The sequence below is a fragment of the Gossypium raimondii genome, chromosome 1 (genome assembly GCF_025698545.1).
Source record: "Gossypium raimondii isolate GPD5lz chromosome 1, ASM2569854v1, whole genome shotgun sequence".
In the NCBI taxonomy this organism is placed as follows: domain Eukaryota; kingdom Viridiplantae; phylum Streptophyta; class Magnoliopsida; order Malvales; family Malvaceae; genus Gossypium; species Gossypium raimondii.
In genome coordinates, this window is record NC_068565.1 from 48,989,792 (window position 1) to 49,009,541 (window position 19,750).

Here is a 19,750-nt window from a genome sequence, read left to right on the forward strand (position 1 = left end):
TAACATGACCTTCAATTATTTATTAAGATATTATTTTTGAATAATAACTTATATTTTTTTGAACATCTTTAAAATTCGAAATAACAAAAATTTTTATCCTGTCAAATCGATGTCTGACATGTCATTTCGAGATCTCTAATCCCCACCATAATTTGAGGCCAAAATTACATTAAGATGATATTAAATTTATGAAAAAATGATTCGTTTCTTATTTTTTGATAAATAAATCTAAACACATATTATTTAAGTATATAATTGATTTCATCACTAATTCTATCAATTGAGTTAGAAAATTATTAAAAAATATTTTTGTAAATAATAAATATTACAATGAGAATGCTTTTGTCTTTTTATATTTTGTTATAAAACTAAAAAATACACATTTAACATCTCAATTTTACCATTTGAACTAAATTTTTAATTTTCAATAGTTTACGGTTCAATGCAAATTTTGTGTTAAACATAATTTGTCAGTAGTTATATTAAGCGAGTGGAGTGATCGAATTAACATGTGTAAATTGGATTACAATTTATGTAATTGAGTTCCAACTTTACATCCATTAATTAAAATGTTAGTAGCCTAGATGTTGTAGATTAAAGATCTAAGACTGAACTCCTAATTATATTCCATTACAAAAGTTAGCCAGCAACACTTTGTCAATTTGATATTGTCATATGTGTGTAACTTATGATCCCTTTAGAATTTATTCATTTACCAACTTTGCTTGTTTTCTTCTTCTTCTTCTTAAAGTTCACTTATATATACTATGAAGTAAATGATCATTCACCCACTAAATGATTTAAGACATTATGACAAAACCCTTAGCCAAGTTCCATTTACATTAACCATATAATGCTTTTAAGAGGATATCATTGGCTCTTGATAAGAGTTATGATTTCATATCTATAAATAAATCTACACCATGCATAAGTTGCATATTCAACGTGCAAACATACCTACTATTTTGAGGATGTTTTGGTTCATAATACATAAAAATATCAAGTTATATATACGTAATCACATACGTAATTAAGATAAAGGTTAGACACACAATAAACATCACAAGTGAATTGATCAACAAATGGATTCAAGATCATTCAATTTGGGTCTAGTCCAATATATTATCAATCTAGGCTAATGAATTTATGTCTCTACTTAGAAGTTGCCCCTACTTGGATAACAAGGAACAACTATCTCCCGTGGGGGCTTTAGACAATATAATAGCTCTTATATGAGTTTTTTGCTCATTGTAATTCCATAAACTATAGGAATGTTTAGATTACCAACCATGGAAAGTTGTCTTTCGCATACAAACTCTTTTGTTATAACACTTTCCCACAGTTAAACATAGATAATCAGTGAATTGGTTTGTTTATACCGTTTGCTTTACATGCAAGCTACTGGGAACATACTAGCATAGAGATTATTAAATAGCATGCATATCTTCTGGTGAATAATCACTTTAAATGTTCAAAGTAATTTACATAGAATATAATAAAATTACAGCACTTAGGGCACAAAGTCTAACATTCTCTATATGCAATTATGTCTTCATTTATTTTGTATAACTTATAGGATACTTATTTTTAAAGTCACAATAGTGCCAATAAAATCAACCATTATAAGTACTAAATTGCATTAATAACTCAGTTCAAACTAATTCACATATTTACATAAAATGTGACTTGAATCTAAGCTTCTCAAGCTGGACATTGAGCTATGACCTCATTAGCTTTTACCTTTTTGTTATCTGTATTTTCTTTTTAGCTTATTCTTTCATCCGATTATTTTGTAACGCGATGTATCTTTTAAATATTTATTTTTTAAGAAAAATTTACATTTCTTTTTCAAAGAGATATTTTGTTAGTATATTATTTTCTCATACTTAAAGCAAGTGATTTCCATAATTCCAGAGAAACTGGATCCCAATAAAGAAGAAAAAGAAAACCCTAACCAATGATCCAAATTAAGGGATGGTGATAGGCTACTTATAATCAACCGAATCATTTATAATCCCTAATTATGAGGAGATTATTAGCAGTGTTTTATTTTGAGAAGGAATCAAGACATACATGGTTGTCCAATCCTTGATTTCAATTAAAAGCTCATAATAATTTGCGTGTTTCATTATTATGTTAATAAATCGAAAGTGACTTCACACTAACCTTGCATAAATACAACATTTTAATTTGACAAAGACATGATCATATTACACTCCACATCATTAAATTTTAATATTTTGAGATTTTTATTTATTTATTTCCTTTTGTATGAGTGTAGCATTATGATTTAAAATATATCTGTTTTTTTTTATACAATATTTAGAACTATTTATAGCCCATCCCTGACACTTAAATAAGAGGATAATACGCTTCAGCGCACTCGAACCCATATATTCTTATACTGACAATAATGTCGATGCTAACTGAATTAAGAGTCAATCATCTATTTTGAGTTACTAAATTAATTTGTACATTAAATCTAATCACACTAACATGCAAGGCCTAAATAACAAAGACAAGGACAATAACTTGACAATTTAATTGCATTTGTCTACTTTAAAAAATTGAAAACTTAATCTCTCTATCTAGTTTGTCTTTGTACTTAAAAAGAGAATTAAGCGGATGCAGACCCTTCGAATTTTTAAAATTATATTTTAGATCTTTTAATTTTTTTTAAATTTTATTTATGTCCTTAATATAAATATATAAAAATACAGTAAATTATAGTTTGCCCCAAAGTTGTTTTAGTTTTTAATTTCTTTTGCCCCCTTTAAAGTTTATTTAAAATTTGATTTCATTTTATAAAAGTAATTTTGTATGCTAAATTTGGCAACAATTGTAGTTAAAATCTCATTAATTTTATTAATTTTTGTGAAGTGTGCCTCGCATTTCAAACGAAATAGAGTTGACGTCGTGACGAGGATGAGTCGTCATACCGACAATACGATTACGATGTCCTGACAAGAAGTAACGCCTTGTCGCAATGATGTGAAGATGGACGTCTCGATGAACTGATAGTGACGTCACGAAGTGATGACATGTTCCCCACTCAATCGGGTTTCTTCTCTTAGTTAAACTCCGTTATATTTTCTCAATCTAACTCTGATTATTCCAGGGATGTTTTAGTAATATTTCTATACGAAATTTAGCCTATAAATAGGCCTCTTAGCAACCCTAGATAGTTGAGAATAACAACAACAAAATTAAGAGTCTATGGGAATTTCGGGGAATCTTTGTATTTTTGGTTCAGGGTTTTATTTGTTTCTTCATCTTATACTCCCCTTTTTGGGTTTTTGTCATTTAAGTGAAGTTTTCTTTACTCGTGGTTTTTTATCCTCTTTAAAGGAGTTTTCCCACGTAAATATTTGTGTCCAATTTTCTCGATTTTCATTCGTGTTCGTTGCATAATTCGGGTTTGACCCAAGAAATTAGTATCAGGGTGCCTTACTAAAAATGTATTGTAGGAGGTACTTGTAACATCCCTAACCCATTTTCGTCTTTGGAACAAAGTTATAGAACATTACTGGAGTTTACAGAACAAATACAAGTAATTCTACTAACTACATTTAATGGTCTAATTGCCATATAAGGACCTCAAATTTTGAATTCTATAGTTATTTACTACATATAGCTACTAGAATTCAACTTTTGTATTTTATGCAATTTGGTCATTTCCTCCTAATTAAATATAAAATCGGTAAAATTCTCTTATCAAAATTTTCATACATCTTCCCTATCATAATGCAGACCATGTAATATTATTAAAATAAAATTTTTTTCTAACTCGGATTTGTGGTCCCGATACCATTGTTCTGATTTCACTGAAAACGAGCTGTTACAGTACTTTCGGAAAAGACAACAACAACCCTATGGAAAAAATTGAAAGCCCTGTATATGAAAAAGTCCCTCACAAATCGCTTTGTATTGAAACAACGATTATATACGTTTCACATGACAGAATGTGAGTCTATTAGGGCTCACATCAGTGAATTTGTAACTCACCTAAATGACCTGAAAAATGTTAAAGCCAACATAGGCGACAAAGATCATGCTATGTTATTACTTTGTTTTTTGTCCTATTTATACAAAAATTTCAGGGAAACCTTGATTTACAGTAGAGAGAGACTCTCATTTAAGGACGTGAAGGGAAATCTTTTGAGTAAGGATAAACTCAACAATGAGTTAGGCTCAAAGAACAAGTCAGATGGGGAAGCCTCGGTTTTGGTTGCTAGAGGAAGATAACAATCTAAGGATTCGATTTAGAGAAGATCAAGGGCAAGATCTAAGTCAAGGAATCGCGACAAAAAATATGGCAGAAGGACCACATCAAAACAAAATGTTATAAACTTTGGAATAAAATTAAGAGGGCAACCAAAAATGACGAGAGAGGCAAGCAAAAAGCTAATGTAGACGATGCTAGTGTAGCCAATGACAAAGGTGATAATTTTTTTTCTGGTGTCAACGACAGAAAGGTCTAAGTTTACATTATTGTGGATTTTGGATTCGGGGTGTTCCTACTATATGTGTCCCAACAGGGATTAGTTTTCCACATACAACTCAATTGAACATAGAGTTGTGCTTATGGAAAATAACTTACCCTGCAAGATAACCGACATTGGTACCATTCAGATTAGGTTGCATAACGAGATAGTTGGAACGTTATTAGATGTCAGGCATATGCCTGATTTAAATAAGAATCTCGTCTCTTTGGGTACTCTAGATTCGAATGGGTGCAAAATCGTCATTGAGTAAAACAGACTAAAAGTATGTCGTAGAGCTCTAGTGTTGATGAGAGAGCAGAAAGTTGGTAGCCTATACATTCTACAAGGTGCAACAGTGTCTAGTTTGGTTGCAATTACGAAAGAAAGGATAAAATCGTCACCACGTCCTGATGAGGACTTTCCTAACGTCGTAGTGACGTGATAAAATTCGCTCATTCCAGATTCTAAATCAACCCAGTTGTGGCACATGCGACTTAGTCATATGAGTGAAAAATGTATGACCATTTTGAGAAAAAGAGGTCTTTTTAGAGGCACTGGAGTTGAAAAGTTAAATTTCTACGAACATTGCATTTATAGGAAGCAGACCCGAGTCAGTTTCGATTCAGCAGTGTACAGGAATAAAGGGACCCTAGATTACATTCATTCTGATTTATAAGGTTCGGCTCCAGTCGTCTCCAAATGAGGTAGCAGATATATTTTAACATTTGATGAAACAATGATAATTTTATCTAAAATGGGGTCACCGGGTCAAAACAACATCGAAAGGTCGAGTGTTTCAAGTAAGGTAGAGTCAAAAACAAAAATAAGCGGTGACGTCATGACGTGACGGAGCACAATGTTGCAATGACATAATGAAAAGGGGTGATGTCCCGATGAGGAGAATCACCACGTCGTGTCGTCAGGCAAAAATTAAGAAACCTACGTTTCCTCGATATAGCAGAAGGTTTCTAAGGCTTCCCCATCCCAACCAAAGACCTTTCAAAAATATAAGCTAGCCCTAGATAGAAAAATGAGAAAGATCAAACCACCGCAAAAATACTGTGAAGGAAATCTCGTGGCATATGCTCTAAGTGTTGCTGAGAGCATCGATTTAGCTAACCTTTCGAATTATTTAAAGGTATTTCGAGCTTCTGATTTTAGCAAGTGGCTTGTTTCCATGGAAGAAGAAATGGAGTCTCTTAATGAGAATAAAACACAACAACTTGTTAAACCACTCACCAGGAAGAAAATAGTTGGTTACAAGTGGATGTTCAAAAAGAAGGAAGGTTAGGGTGAAGGTGACACAAGATATAAGGCGGGGTTGGTCGCAAAGGGCTACAGTCAATTGGAGGGACTTGATTTTCATGATATTTTTTCTTTGATTGTGAAGCATACGTCCATTCGAATATTGTTAGATCTTGTTGAATCAAACAATCTCGAGTTAGCAATTAGATGTGAAAACTTCATTCCTTCACGGGGATTTAGACGACGACATTTACATGCAGCAACTTGAAGGTTTCAGGCTTGAAGGTAAGGAAGATCGTGTGTATCTTATTTAGAAATCATTATACTGCCTGAAGCTGTCTCCACGACTGTGGTACAAGAAGTTTGATTCTTTCACGTTAGGTATTGGTTTTGTTCGAAATAAGTACGATAGTTGTGTTATTTACAACGTTTAGATGATGGTTCATTTATTTATTTGCTATTTTATGTTAATGATATGTTAATTGCGGCTAAGGATCCATCCAAAATTGAACGGCTAAGGATCTTAGTGCAACCAATAAGATTTTAGGGATGGAAATTTCGAGAGATTAACACTCCGTAAAGCTATTTTTGTTACAATAAAAATACATTGAAAGGATTCTCGAGCTGTTTGGAATGCAAGATTGTAAATCAGTTAGTATTCTTTTAGCTGCCCATTTCAAACTTTTGACTTTAGATTCACCATAAATTGAAGACAAAGAAAGGTACATGTCCTCAGTTCCTTATTCTAGTACAATCAAAAGCCTAATGTATGCAATGGTTTGTACTCGTCCTGATATTTCACATGTTTTTAGTGTAGTAAGTAGATATATGGCCAAATCTGACAAATTAAACTAGCAAGCTGTTAAGTGGATTCTAATATATTTAAAGAGGGACTTCTAATACTTGTTTGGAATTCGAAAGATGTTCAGAAGGTCTAGTCAACTATGTAGATTCAAATTATGTCAGAGACCTAGACAAAAGAAAATCTCTTACAGGTTATCTATTCAACTTCGAAAATTGCACTATTAGTTGGAAAGCCACCCTTCAAGCCAATATGGCTTTATCAATTAACGAAGCTGAGTACATGGCAATAGAGGTGTCCATGGGCCGGGCCGGGCCGGGTTCGGGCCGGGCCCATAAAAAATTTCAGCCCGTTTACCAGGCCCGGGCCCGGCCCGGCCCGAAATATGGTCTTGAGATTTTGCCCAGGCCCAGCCCGGGAAAAAAATAGGGCCCGAGCTCGGCCCGTTTTGCATTAAAATTAAAATTATTTTTTTAATAAAATTAAAACTAATTGTTATTAAAATTAATTGTTAGTAAAATTATCAAATTATTAATTGTTAATTGTATTAATTGTTGTAATAAAATTTAACATTTGATTAGTAAATTTATCAAATTATTAATTGTATTAATTGTTAATTGTATTAATTGTATGGAACAAAAATGAATAAGAATTGAATGGAACAAAAACATTTATTAGATTTCAAATTTATATATAAACAATAGGAAAATTATTAAATATATAATATAAACCTAAACTAGAAACATCTTTTGTGTTTAAAAATTGACTGAGATAGTCATACTTATTCTATAAGCTAAATTACATATGTACCAAAAAGAAATTAATGAAATTCAAACGCATAAATCCAATCCAAAATCTTAAATAGAAGCATCTTTATTTCTCAATCCCATTATTTTCCTACTAGTAGATAAGCAAGTTTAGCTTACGGGAAAATCTGCTAACCTGAAAATGTTGTACAAAGTAAAATAAAGGAAAATCAAATTAAATTAAATTGTAAAAAGAAAATGTAAATGAAAGCTTATAGGAAAGGAAGCTAAGGTAAGTCAAATCGATTTCAATGTCGATTGTTTCTGCAATAAAACAAAGCAAAAAAGAAGAAGAAGATGAGATTAAATGAATAAACTAAGCTTGTGATCTTAGTAAACATTATAATAAATTCATTAAATTCAATCCCATGCAATTTCAAAATTCGAGAACTTTATTTCCAGATATAAACATATAAACAAACATTTACCACTTAATTATTTGATTGAATCATAGATTAATGTAAAGCTAATTGACAAATTTCATATAAACTTTTATTATAGATTAATGATGAAATGGAAGGGAATATATATATATATATATATATATATATATATTTCAAAAACACTTTTATTATACACTTCTATAAACTTAGACAGAAACAAACAGAATTCTTAATTTCAACCAGAATATTGTACACAAAATACATGCAGAGCATTGGCACATGTTATCTGCATATGTTACCCTATTTAAAGGAATAAACTAAACCCAATTCGCAATTCAAGAGGCCAAAAGCTAACCTCTAACGTGAATTCAATCTGTAATTAATTTCTCAAAACTTACTTTATCTAATTTAACATTCTTATATGTCGATGTGGTATAGTTCTAGAATAGTCAACATTGGTTAACATTCAGCAAAAGGATGCCCCAAATGAAGTGTGTGTAACTTCAGTAGAAAGAAGTTGAAAGAAAACTGCAATTAGAAATGAAGTAAGAATGTTAGATTAGATTTCCATTTTTAATTCAAACTGTTTCTAAGAAAAAGTAAGAATTGTATTAATATCCTCCATTGACATGAATCACTACTGACTCTACCCTCTAATATTTTCATAGTATCAACCACTAAATACATGCATAAAACAAAAATTAAGTAAACAAAACACATCATGCCTGTATGTTTTGTAACTAAAATTAAGCAAATCATCTTGAGAGCTAAAATAGTGGGTAATCTGTTTCTAAGAAAAAGGAAGAATTGTATTAAATATCCTCCATTAGCATGAATCACTACTGACTCTACCCTCTAATATTTTCATAGTATCAACCACTAAATACATGCATAAAACAAAAATTAAGTAAACAAAACACATCATGCCTGTATGTTTTGTAACTAAAATTAAGCGAATCATCTTGAGAGGTAAAAGAGTGGGTAATCTGCAGAAAGTGGGAACTTAGCATTATCTACTCTTGATTTCAGTCTGCATTTCAGGTAAGCTTTTTGATGCTTTAATGCGTTTTATTTTACATTTGGTATTTATGTTATTGCTGTTTTGATGCATAAATTCATTGAAAGAACAGTTGTTTTTAATAAAGAGAATGAAAACGAGGAATCCAAAGAAGTTGAGCAAACCCGTACTTGTACCAAACTCCTCGTTCTTGTATGCTTGCTTCTACTTGGCGATTCGGGAATAAACAAACCGACCGGAGGTGGATCGGTGGAGGTCTTGACGGTGGAGGTGGATCGGTACTGGAAGACTCTGTCGATTTTGGACATGGGAAAAAAAGGGAGGAAGGCACAGCCGCACAGCACAATAGATAGGGTTAGGGATTTTGTCTCTATCAATGTCAAGGAAATGAAAGTAAATGAAAAACTATTATATTTTAAAACTAAAAAATAAATACATATTTAATATATTTTCGGGTCGGGCCAGGCCCGGGCCAAAAAAATTTTGCCCGAGGCCCGGCCCGTTTTTTAAATGGGCCTAAATTTTTACCCAAGCCCATATTTCTGGCCTATATTTTTACCCAAACCCTCCCATATTTCGAGCGGGTCGTCGGGCCGGGCCGGGCTGCCCGGCCCATGAACAGGTCTACATGGCAATCACAGAAGCTATGAAAGAATCATTTGGTTGAAAGGTCTATTTGAAGGGGCTAGTTGATAAAAACGATAAAACTATCGTATACTGCGATAGTCAAAGTGTCATACATCTCACGAAAGATCGATGCATCAGAAAAGAAAAAAGCATATAGATATTCGGTACCACTTTATTCGAGAGGTGATCACGCAAGGAGATGTTCAGATTCTCAAAATTGGCGTAGAGAATAATCCAACAGACATGATGACGAAGAGTCTTCCAATTTCCAAGTTCAGGCATTGTTTGGACTTTATAAGCATTCAACAGAGATAGAGTTAGGCCCTTGGTGGGGCTCGACAAAGAAAGCATTTCGAAAATATGAGTCAATGTAGAGATTTGTGAAGTGTGCCTCGTATTTCAGACGAAATAGAGTTGACATCGTGACGAAGAAGAGTCATTGCCCTGACAACGCGATTACAACGTCACGACGTCATGACGTGACAACGTGTTCCCTACTCAACCGAGTTTTTTCTCCTAGTTAAACTCTATTATATTTTCTCATTCTAACTCTGATTGTTCTAGAGATATGTTCGTAATATTTGTACACAAAATTTAGCCTACAAATAGGCCTTTTAGCAACCCTAGATAGTTGAGAATAACAGCAAAATTAAGAGAGTTTGTGACAATTTCAGGGAATCTTTGTATTTCGGGTTTAAGATTTATTTGTTTTGTACTCCCCTTTTCAGTTTTTTGTCGTTTTAGTGAAGTTTTATTTGCTCGTGGTTATTTATCCTCTTCAAAAAGGATTTTCCATGTAAATATTTATATCCAATTTTCTCGATTTTCGTTTGTGTTCATTGCATAATTCAAATTCAACCCAACAATTTAGTATCTTTCTTACCTTTTCATTCAATTAAATGGATATAATTACATTAATTGGTGTATTAATGTTTTTCATTGCGTTAAAAAGTTAAACCATTGTAAGTTTGTAACGTTAAAGACAAATTTTGCATTTTATTTTTTCATGCATGTAACTTAAAATTTTCTTCTATAATATAATATAAAATAATTTTATGTAATACTATTGATTTTAATATAATATTTGTTTCGTACAAAAATTTTACATATGCAATTAGATCAGATAAAAAAATTGTACTTGTGGCCAATCTAACTTGTAAGGCCTTTTAAAACTTTTTAATATTAAATTAGTTTTACAATTTACATATAATTTTATAATTAAAATCAACTAAAATGCATATTATAAGTTATTCCTTTACCAAAATTGAAAAATTAGTTGATAAGATTTTTACTAATTTATTACCTGCATATAAGTTGATGTGGGTTAATATTGCATATAAGCTACTAAACAGCTGATTTTCACAACAAGGCCCCGACAAATGTACCATCTTAGATGAAGAGAAAAATGCAGAGTTGGTTTTTTCTCGTTAGAAATTGTATATGGGTTTAATCAACTAATGGTTTTGCCTACAAGTCTTCATTGGCCGGGCCAGGCCAAGTTCAACCAAAATCTTAGGTCAATTTGTTAAGCTTGGGCTAATCTGGGCCAACTCAAAAAATAGGCTTAACATCTTACCCAAGTCCAACTTAAATAAAAATGTTAAAACTCGAACTTAATTCGTCCGTATTAAATTTTTTTATATAATTTTTAAATATATATAACACATCAAATATACAAAAAAAATATTTAAATAAATATTTCCTAATAAATTGAGAATAACATTAAAACAAGAAGAAAATAGCATTGAAACAACAAAAAAAACAACAAATATTTTTTGTCCTTTTGTGAATTCGAGCCGATCTAAACTCAAAACAAAAAATGTCTTACCCAAGGCCTGGCCCATTTTTTAAGTAGATATTATTTTTTTGCCTAAACTCATTTTTCGAGCCTATATTTTTATCCAAATCTTCTCACTATTTAGACGGGCCTGTCCAGCCCATGAACAGATCTAGTTTTGCCTGTGAATGAAATTACCACTTACCAGCAGCTTAGGTGGAGGGAAAATACAGAGTTGGTTAATCCATTGATGATAAAGCTCAAAAGTATGCATATTTATAAGGGGAATGAGGCAAATGCATACAGAGCTAACTCCCTCTGTAACCAATCCATATCTACATAAGAAAACATCAAAATCCACTTCTTTATGCTACTTCTAATGAAGAAATTTTGAAGACAACAAATATGAAACCACTTCAAATATCTTTAGCTAAACCCGACAAATCAATATGCCCAGATTCAGTTGGTTTAGGAGAATCTTCCTTCTGTTTGTGATCTTCAATGGGTAATCCTCGCCTTATAGATGGTGCTGATGAAGATCCTCTGCCATAAACATCTCCGAATATGTCGAAGAAATTATTTTTCATCTCCTCAGCAGCATCAAAGAAACGGTTTATCCCACCAAAGAACTGGCGTTCAATTGCCTCCATGTCACTACGTAGCCCAGGAAAATCAAACGAACCTTCTACGTGTGATCCAGATGAGAAACTCCCTTTTAGCATTTGTTCTGTGACATCATCTTCAGTATACTCTTTGGTTGATTGCAGCACTTCGACCGGCCTAATACAGAAATACACAAAAATGTAGTAAGAAATCACATTCGGTGATCAATCCAAAATGGAAATGGAAGAGTTGCAGTGAATATTCTAAGTTCCTGTATAACATAAACGACAGAATGGAGTAGTTAAAAGGGATATTAACCGTTACTACAGAAAAAGAAAATGATATTAGCCATTTCCACTTAAGTTTTGCAGCAGTCTCCACAAAGAACAATTAAGCTTTGCAAAGAAAGAATGTAGTGGACACGAACTAATAGCATCTACTGTCATCACAAAATAAGTTAAATAAACCAAACAAGAAACCAGATATTTGCATTTCATCTACTTCGAAGCATCATTAATTAGGTGGAGATGAATGGGCACACATGCATTAAAGGTGTCAATTAACTAAACACAGTTAAAATTTCCATGCTGCTCCCCCTCTTCTTTTTCCTCCATCTCTTCAACAGATGAAAAAACTGGTTGAGAGGTCATTCTCTGATAGATGATCTCTTAGGTATATGTAAAGCAATTGTTAGACAAAAGTTAACTAGAATTTACAGAGTCCTAACTCCAAAGTTGGAACAACAAACATGACCATAGAAACCAGTTAAGAATAAAAACAGCTTGAACTTGTTAATCAAAGTAATTTTCAATTTCATATTGAACTAGGAATAGCTGCTTGACATAAAAATGTACCATCAACTTAACATAATATGGTAATCAACCCATCATTATAATTCCTTCTAGACATGTCTTATATACTTAACTTTTCATTGTTTTCTATCACTGCCCTTTTTCTTCCCTCTTCCGTGGATAAAAAAGCTGGAATGATAGCAAATGCTATAATCATAACCTATAAGCAAATCATCATCTTTCTCTAGGCCAACAAATTTACAATGAAATAGAACACAAATATTTGGAATATTTATCGCACTACTTCGCTAGTTTTTAAAATCCAAGATCTCAAACGTAACCTCATATAATTACAATAATTGTGCATATCAAGTTCACGTAATTCAATTAATTAACGTAAAATTAGGGTTATTTTCTGATGATTACAACAGATTGAGAATTTTACATTAAAAAATTTGCAATAACAATCAAATAGAAAAAGGATAAGTTAAACGCTGGGATTGGTTTTACCTTCCAAAGCATTCTCTAAGAACTTCTTCAGTTTTCTCGCACTTTCGAACGAACTTTCCGGGCTCGACTTCTTCGGTCTTGCACTTCGATTGGATCACCTTTCTGGTAGAGCAATGATCGCCGTCGCGAGCAGTGGATTCGACGGCGTCATTTGGTTCGTCTTTCCACACCCAACCCATTTTCTTTTTTTCTCTATTGTGCGTTGCTGTTTCTAGACCTTACTATTATATATTTCGCTGTTACGTTTCCTTTGCGGCAAGGAAAGCGATACTGTTATCCTCCCTGTGGCATGTGGTGATGACCGGCCCAAAAAATAATATGGTCCGGACCATTGAAGAGCCTGAATGGTTGAGATTTTGGATAAAGGCATTGGCCCAACAATTTCTTACTTGCTACTTGCTATTCTCCGGTTTTGTTTTGACCAATTGACCCGATTTTCAAATTTGTAAATGAATTTTTCTGGATTTATTCACTTTTGGCCCATGAACTATACTCATTTTTTCACATTGGTATTTAAACTTCTTTTTGTCCCATTTTGATACTTGAACTTTTGTTCCATTGAATGCGGGAAAAAATCATCATCCAATCAGAACACGCCACATTTACACCGCTAATGTGGCTGTTGACTGCTGATGTGGCCGTTGACTGGGCGTTCATCAGTCAAAAATCATTAAGGAAATGTAAATTTTATTTTAAAAATTACAAAAATTTGTAAAAATTCTAAAAAATAAAAAAAAAATTACAATAAAGTTGTAAAAAAGAGCGCAAAATTGCAGAAAAATTGTAAAATTTATTAAACATTATAAAAAATTGAACAATTATTAAAAATCGTAAAATTATAATAAAAAAACTGTAAAAATATTAAACATTTAGAAAAATTGAACAATTATAAAAAATTTAAAAAGTAGTAAAAATTTAAAAACTAAAAAAATATATGTTAAAATTTGAAAATTATAAAAAATTAAATTAAAACAATTTTTTTTTGCTAAGTCCATCGTTTCTCTACAAGACTTGGGCCAGTATTCAAGTCCATCGTTCTTATGGCTTTGATACCTGAAACGATTCTTTTAAAGGAATTGATGTTCCCAATTCGATACCCATTTTTCGGAAAAAGCTAAGAAATTGGCTAGTATTAATTCATCTTCTCATGCCACTATCATCAAAACCAAAGTCAGCTTTAAATTCAAAAATAAAAATTGCAGCACATTTGGAGCAATTTCCCCTGACAACGAGTTATTTGAGTCGAGTTGATGAAAGTCGATGTAAATGGCGGCAGATAAGCAAAAAACATGGAAGCTCGCCGGATGGCGGCAGTCTAAATGGTGGCAAATAGGAACTCAAAAGGTTTCCGGCTTTGAGCTTCGAGGAATCGTAAGAGGGTGCTATTCACCGGAGAAGACGCCGAAATCCGACGGCGATGGTAAAGGCAGCGACGGCATCAATCAGTGGTTTAGCCACTGGAACTGTAAAACCTTACCCTTCATGATTGGCTACTTGAAAACTCTCTTGGAATTAGAACAAATCTTGGCTTCGGTTAGTGGTGAAGAAGAGTAATCGATCGAAGAAGAAATTCTTTACTTAGATAAGAAGATTAAGAGTTTGGGTGCTTTTCCTGAGAAAACAGAAGAGGGGAAATGAAATAAGATATTTTATTATTAATTATTATAATTTTGTAATAATTTTATTATTTTTTACATTTTAATTATTTTCTCGATTAGTCAACAGCCACAAGTCACTAATGTACACATAGTATGTCTAGGTATTTTATTGCTTAAAATTAACCACAACATCTCTTCAACTCTTTTAAATATGAAAATAAATACGACATTAATAATAATACTAATACCAACCAATAATTAAAAGTCATCTCTTTATACTTTAATTTATTAAAGTTTGAACTTCTCCATACACACATACTTAAATTACAATTTTGTTTGTTGCATATAAATTATTAGTTGTTGATTTTTATTAGTGCGTTGCATATAAATTATTGAATTATAGATATCCAGATCTATGATTTAACGGTATTATCCAATTGAATTAACTTCGAAAAGTATCACTATGACTAAATCATAAGAATCAGGAAAGCTTAAAACTGATTCTTGGCTTTAATAATAATAGAAATATATATACACATTTGTCATTGGACACACTATTTTGAGCTTCTCATCAAAGGTCATCGGTTGCTAGAAGACTCATAATGCTGCAATAATGGCCATGGTGGCAGTCATGTTTGCCCAAAGCATATATCTGAAGCATGTAAAGTGTTCAATTGCATGCCTTTACTTAAAATGACAGCGTTTACTCAGCCATACGCTAGCAACTAATTAAAAACTAAAAGAAACAAACACAATTAAGACGATAAAGTAGACATTAGGCACGCATCAACTTGTAAAACATATTCATTAAGGAGCTCAGTAAAATTGCAAAGGGAGTAATGACATTTTTAGTGTTCTAAGCAAAGTAGATGAAGCCATTAAAATATTCCAAGAAATTATCCGTTACTGTCACAAGCACTTATCAGCACTTGGGTATTTGCTAGGCCAAACAAATACCAAGAACCTAATCAACTATCCACTATAATAGCAATCAATCAACCATGACCTGGCCTTTATATTTTATTTTCTTCGTGTGCATATGTGTTTAACTTACATAGCATCAAGGAGTCATCAACCAGATGTTCAATCAAATCATACCTGAAAAAATCCATCAATGATAAATAATCAATTATCAAACTGAACCATTAGAAGTGAGAAGCAAAACATATGAATGCCAGGCCAATGACAGCTATCCTTGTGTAAAAGAGTTGGAAATTTCCAGTGTAGAAACTAATTCTAAATGCTGATAATACTCTTGTTTATGATGAGCGGCATGAGCCTAGTTATCAGCACATGGTTCTATAAGCAATCTACTTCAGGCAAGATGAGTGCTAATGGATTAGTGATTGAATCTTTTGAACTTAAACTATGATGAGACCCTATAGCCAGTGGCAAAGTGTGCCAACTGAGTCCTTTTTTTTTTTCCTTCTTCCTATTACAAAGATGCATATCAACTAGCAAACATGAACAGAAGCAGAGGTGGAGCATATTGAAACCAAGTTGTGGCTACAACTAAAATAAAATGTACTCACATCTGTTGTCATCTCCTCAATCTTTAAAGTTGTTGACCCTATAATAACATTGCTAGAGCAGTATGAACCTGAAATTAACATGAAATGACTTAGAAGTGTTACCAGAACAACTTGGAACATGGTGGTTTACAAAGATAAGAGCCAAAATTTCCAACCATATATCAGATTTATAACCAAAGCTCAAAGGGATAACTCAGTCATGGATCTCATGATCACTTAATACTCGGTCATTTAATATGGAAGATCAGACCCAAAACCTGAAGAAAGAGACATTTTGTCCCAGACCGAGATTTCTTTAATGTATCCATCTAAGCAGACAACATATAAATTTCGGAGTAGACAATAACCTCTGCATGTAGCAAATCATAAAAACAAGGGAGAAAAAGAATCAATTACCTCTATCAAAGCTTCTTCAAAATTTCTTCACTCGCACGCTGATAGTAAGTCATCCTCTGGATACAAGCCACAGCTTCATCAAAATTCCTGCTTTGGTATGCATTCACAAAGGAGTTAGATGATTCTTGCAGTTTCTCCTCCATCTGAAAAGACCAAAAAAGAAATAAATCCACAAGTTTGCTAACAATTGTTTCAGTATACAAATTTCCAATGAAGTAGCACTTGAATGGGACAGAAAATGTTTGAACGCCAAGCTTGATGCATAGAGTTTAAGCAAACGAAAATTGTAAAAGGTAAGGTTTTGCACTTTTAAGCAGCATTCCTATGCCAGGCACCAACTTTGCACACTTTGCTCTTTTTCCCCCCTCACAGGAAGAAAACGAAGGTCGGATCAAATATTTGGTTATATGCAGAAAGCAAAACTCATATTGGAAAAGAACTCCAAAGATTTGAGCATGTTTTGGGACAGTTGTAGGCAGAAGTCCTATGCAGGAAATCTAAAGAACCAATGAGTTTATCGTATAGCATTCAAGATTTTTGAATTAGCTGTTATCTCCCATTCTTCCTCTAGTAGTCCAAAAGTATTATAGTTTAAGAACATACAGATTATTAATAATTGCCATTTAGGTAACTGCAATCAATCTTGCTTAAAAATGAACAACCCAAGTGATAGCTAGAGAGAAACATCATGATTATCTAATGCTGATGCAGCTAAACTATTCCATATGACATGCATGAAGCTTGAGAACTCTTTATCATACCTTAGATTGAATCTGATTTAGAGCTTGTGAATCCGGAGCCTCTTCTACAGCTTCCCTGATTTCCATAATCTGTATATATAGAACTCCAAAATATACATTAGTTTTCTAAACCACAAGGGAAAGCTAAGCATCTAAGAAAGACGGAATAAAATAATTTCCGAAGAAGCTTTAATTACCTCAGTGAGCAACTCTGGATCAGAAACCGTCTGTTCTTCATCAACATCTACTCCTTCAAGCCTCAACTGTTAATGAAAATGCCAAATCTCAAGTTCACAAAAAATTCAAATATGGGAAAAAAAATTTAGAGAAAAGGGTTCCAAAGAGAGCCAAATCAATAAAAATTACTTCCTTTTAGCATAATTCAAACTGGTTGGGCCATGAAACATACGCACTCAGATCAACCAACTTATTAAATTTATAAAAATATAAAGATTCAACAATAAGGCTATTCGATCTAAGGTCGTATTCTACAGCTTTTCTCAGTAACACTAATACTATTCACTCTAAAACATCTTGATTACATTTCTATATAAAACAAGCACTTCATGTAAATGAAAATAACAGGATTAGGAGTGTTAATAGAACTTCAGAAACCAAATAACTGCGCGTTAATTAGGATTTAAAGCAACACTTACGATGTATATTGCCCTAGACAACGGCTTGCTAAGCGTGCGATATGCATCGATAACACGAGCAGATTGTTCAGCAGCATATCCTCTCTCTTTCTAAAAAATACAGAAAATAATTATAATCCTAAAAAAATGTATTCAAAGCCGAATTATTCATCTGGAATGAACAAACCTCGGATTTTGAATGAACAAGGTCAGGATGCAATTTCTTCTGCCAATCCTTGTACTTCCCTTCTAAACCGTCAACCTCAATTTCATACTTCTTTTCTCTGTTAATTTTTAAAAAAAAACAATTACGGAACAAAAAAGTAAATTAAAATTTTATACTAGCGGAAAAAAAAGAAAGAAAGAACACTTACAGCCCGAAAATCTGAAAGTAATCGATGGATGAATCAACGGGCTGAATGCTCCTGCAGGAATCACAATAGAGGAACGGCGTCGTTCCAGTCTTGTCGGCGACGCAGTTCCAACACCTTTTTGTTGAAGAATCGAGCTTTGCGGCGGATTGAGAGCATAAATTTTGAAAGGAAAAGTTTGAATTTGGGAGAAAATGGAGGGCGTAGCGTGGAGGAACCCTAGAAGAAGATTGGAGGTGAGAGGATAAAGATGGAATTCGTGAATTTGAAAAGTAAGGAGACAAACGGCGTGTTGTTGGAAGAACTCCGCGAAAAATGGTGGAGAGAGGAGCGCATAGCTTCTTCGTCTTGTACATTTTTCGTTTAGATTCTACTTCTAAAAGAAGTAGAGAGATAACCGTCCTCCTCCTTCTTCTTCTTGTTTTTTTATTTTTTTGGTCGAGACCTCCTTGTTCTTCATTTATGTTTTAAAAAAAAGTACAGAGATAACTGGAAGCGTCGTCAACTTTTAAAAATTATAAAAAATTATCAAATTATTTAAAAAATTTTATTTAAGTCGCTGAACTATTAAAATCGTTATTCAATGGTTTTCTTTATTCATATTCTTTGCACTAATCGAATCTTATCCGTTCTCTTCTCTTTTACAATTCAAATTTTTATGAAATTATCATATCAACTTAGATATAAGAATTTAAAGTTGAATGGCTAAAACGTAAACTTTTTAATAATTTAATGACTTGAGATGTAGTTTACCCTTTGTATTTTCATTACTTATTTTTTTTCATTAGTTATTAGTAACATTAGAATCGTAATTATAATTAATTTCTGTATTTTTTTTGTTACAATAAGTAATGTCTATATTAACTACAATCATAATCAACCAACAAATACACTTAAAATAGGTTAAATTCTGCTATGAGGCCCTGTACTTTGTGTAAGATGTGAATTTAGTACATGTATTTTGATTTGGTCATTTTAGCCCATGTACTTTTAGAATTTGAAAATTTTAGTATTAACCAAATGATGGCTATTAAATTTAAGTTATGTTATTTTTAAAATTTGATGTGTCAAACATATTATCACATATGTAATCTTGTGTTTGTTTGTTATTTTTACATATTACTCACAAATTAAAATATAAATACTAAATCCACAATTATGCAAAGCATAGAATCTAATGATAGAATTTAACCATTAAAATATCCATATGCAAAAAAATGAATTAATAATCAAAATATGAATGATATTTACATGCGGTAGAACTGGCTTTTTCTTAACGAAACATCACTTTCAACAAAAAAAAGTGAGTTGTATTACAAGTTGAACTATATTTTATCCATTTTACTAAAAAATGGGCAAAATACTCTTTATACATTAGATAAAACAAAAAACTGGCCATTCTGTTAAAAAATACATCCATTTCGATTGTTAA

At 32.5% G+C, this 19,750-nt stretch overlaps 2 protein-coding genes across 4 annotated transcripts; both read right to left on the reverse strand.

Annotated features, from left to right (window-relative positions):
• Window positions 1-11,359: 11,359 nt before the first annotated feature.
• Window positions 11,360-13,262, reverse strand: LOC105786277 (fra a 1-associated protein). Its single transcript, XM_012612649.2, has 2 exons — window positions 13,047-13,262; window positions 11,360-11,922 (listed from the first exon to the last, which is right to left on the reverse strand). Exons 1-2 carry the CDS (start codon window positions 13,223-13,225, stop codon window positions 11,559-11,561), a joined length of 543 nt encoding a protein of 180 aa, XP_012468103.1. The 5' UTR covers window positions 13,226-13,262; the 3' UTR covers window positions 11,360-11,558.
• Window positions 13,263-14,202: 940 nt separating this feature from the next.
• Window positions 14,203-18,783, reverse strand: LOC105786278 (iron-sulfur cluster co-chaperone protein HscB homolog). 3 transcript variants are annotated; one of them, XM_052635151.1, is made up of 9 exons: window positions 18,322-18,783; window positions 18,135-18,231; window positions 17,969-18,058; window positions 17,510-17,575; window positions 17,334-17,402; window positions 16,573-16,715; window positions 16,177-16,244; window positions 15,699-15,742; window positions 14,203-14,658 (listed from the first exon to the last, which is right to left on the reverse strand). In XM_052635151.1, the coding sequence occupies exons 1-6, from the start codon at window positions 18,672-18,674 to the stop codon at window positions 16,578-16,580; spliced, it is 813 nt and encodes a 270-aa protein (XP_052491111.1). In that variant the 5' UTR covers window positions 18,675-18,783; the 3' UTR covers window positions 14,203-14,658; window positions 15,699-15,742; window positions 16,177-16,244; window positions 16,573-16,577. The 3 variants fall into 3 exon arrangements, with proteins under 3 accessions (XP_052491111.1, XP_052491119.1, XP_012468104.1); XM_052635159.1 differs by lacking the exon at window positions 14,203-14,658 and adding an exon at window positions 15,041-15,296; XM_012612650.2 differs by lacking the exon at window positions 14,203-14,658 and having other exon boundaries at window positions 15,433-15,742.
• Between the last annotated feature and the right edge of the window lie 967 nt (window positions 18,784-19,750).

Excerpts from the sequence above, each read along its gene's own strand:
- LOC105786277 (XM_012612649.2), bottom strand. The coding sequence starts at position 13,225 with ATGGGTTGGGTGTGGAAAGACGAACCAAATGACGCCGTCGAATCCACT. Across the intron at positions 11,923-13,046 it reads CTTAGAGAATGCTTTGGAAG|GCCGGTCGAAGTGCTGCAAT; the intron begins GTAAAACCAATC and ends TTTCTGTATTAG.
- LOC105786278 (XM_052635151.1), bottom strand. The coding sequence starts at position 18,674 with ATGTACAAGACGAAGAAGCTATGCGCTCCTCTCTCCACCATTTTTCGC. Across the intron at positions 17,576-17,968 it reads TGTCTAGGGCAATATACATC|TTGAGGCTTGAAGGAGTAGA; the intron begins GTAAGTGTTGCT and ends TTTCATTAACAG. Across the intron at positions 17,403-17,509 it reads ATCCAGAGTTGCTCACTGAG|ATTATGGAAATCAGGGAAGC; the intron begins GTAATTAAAGCT and ends CTATATATACAG.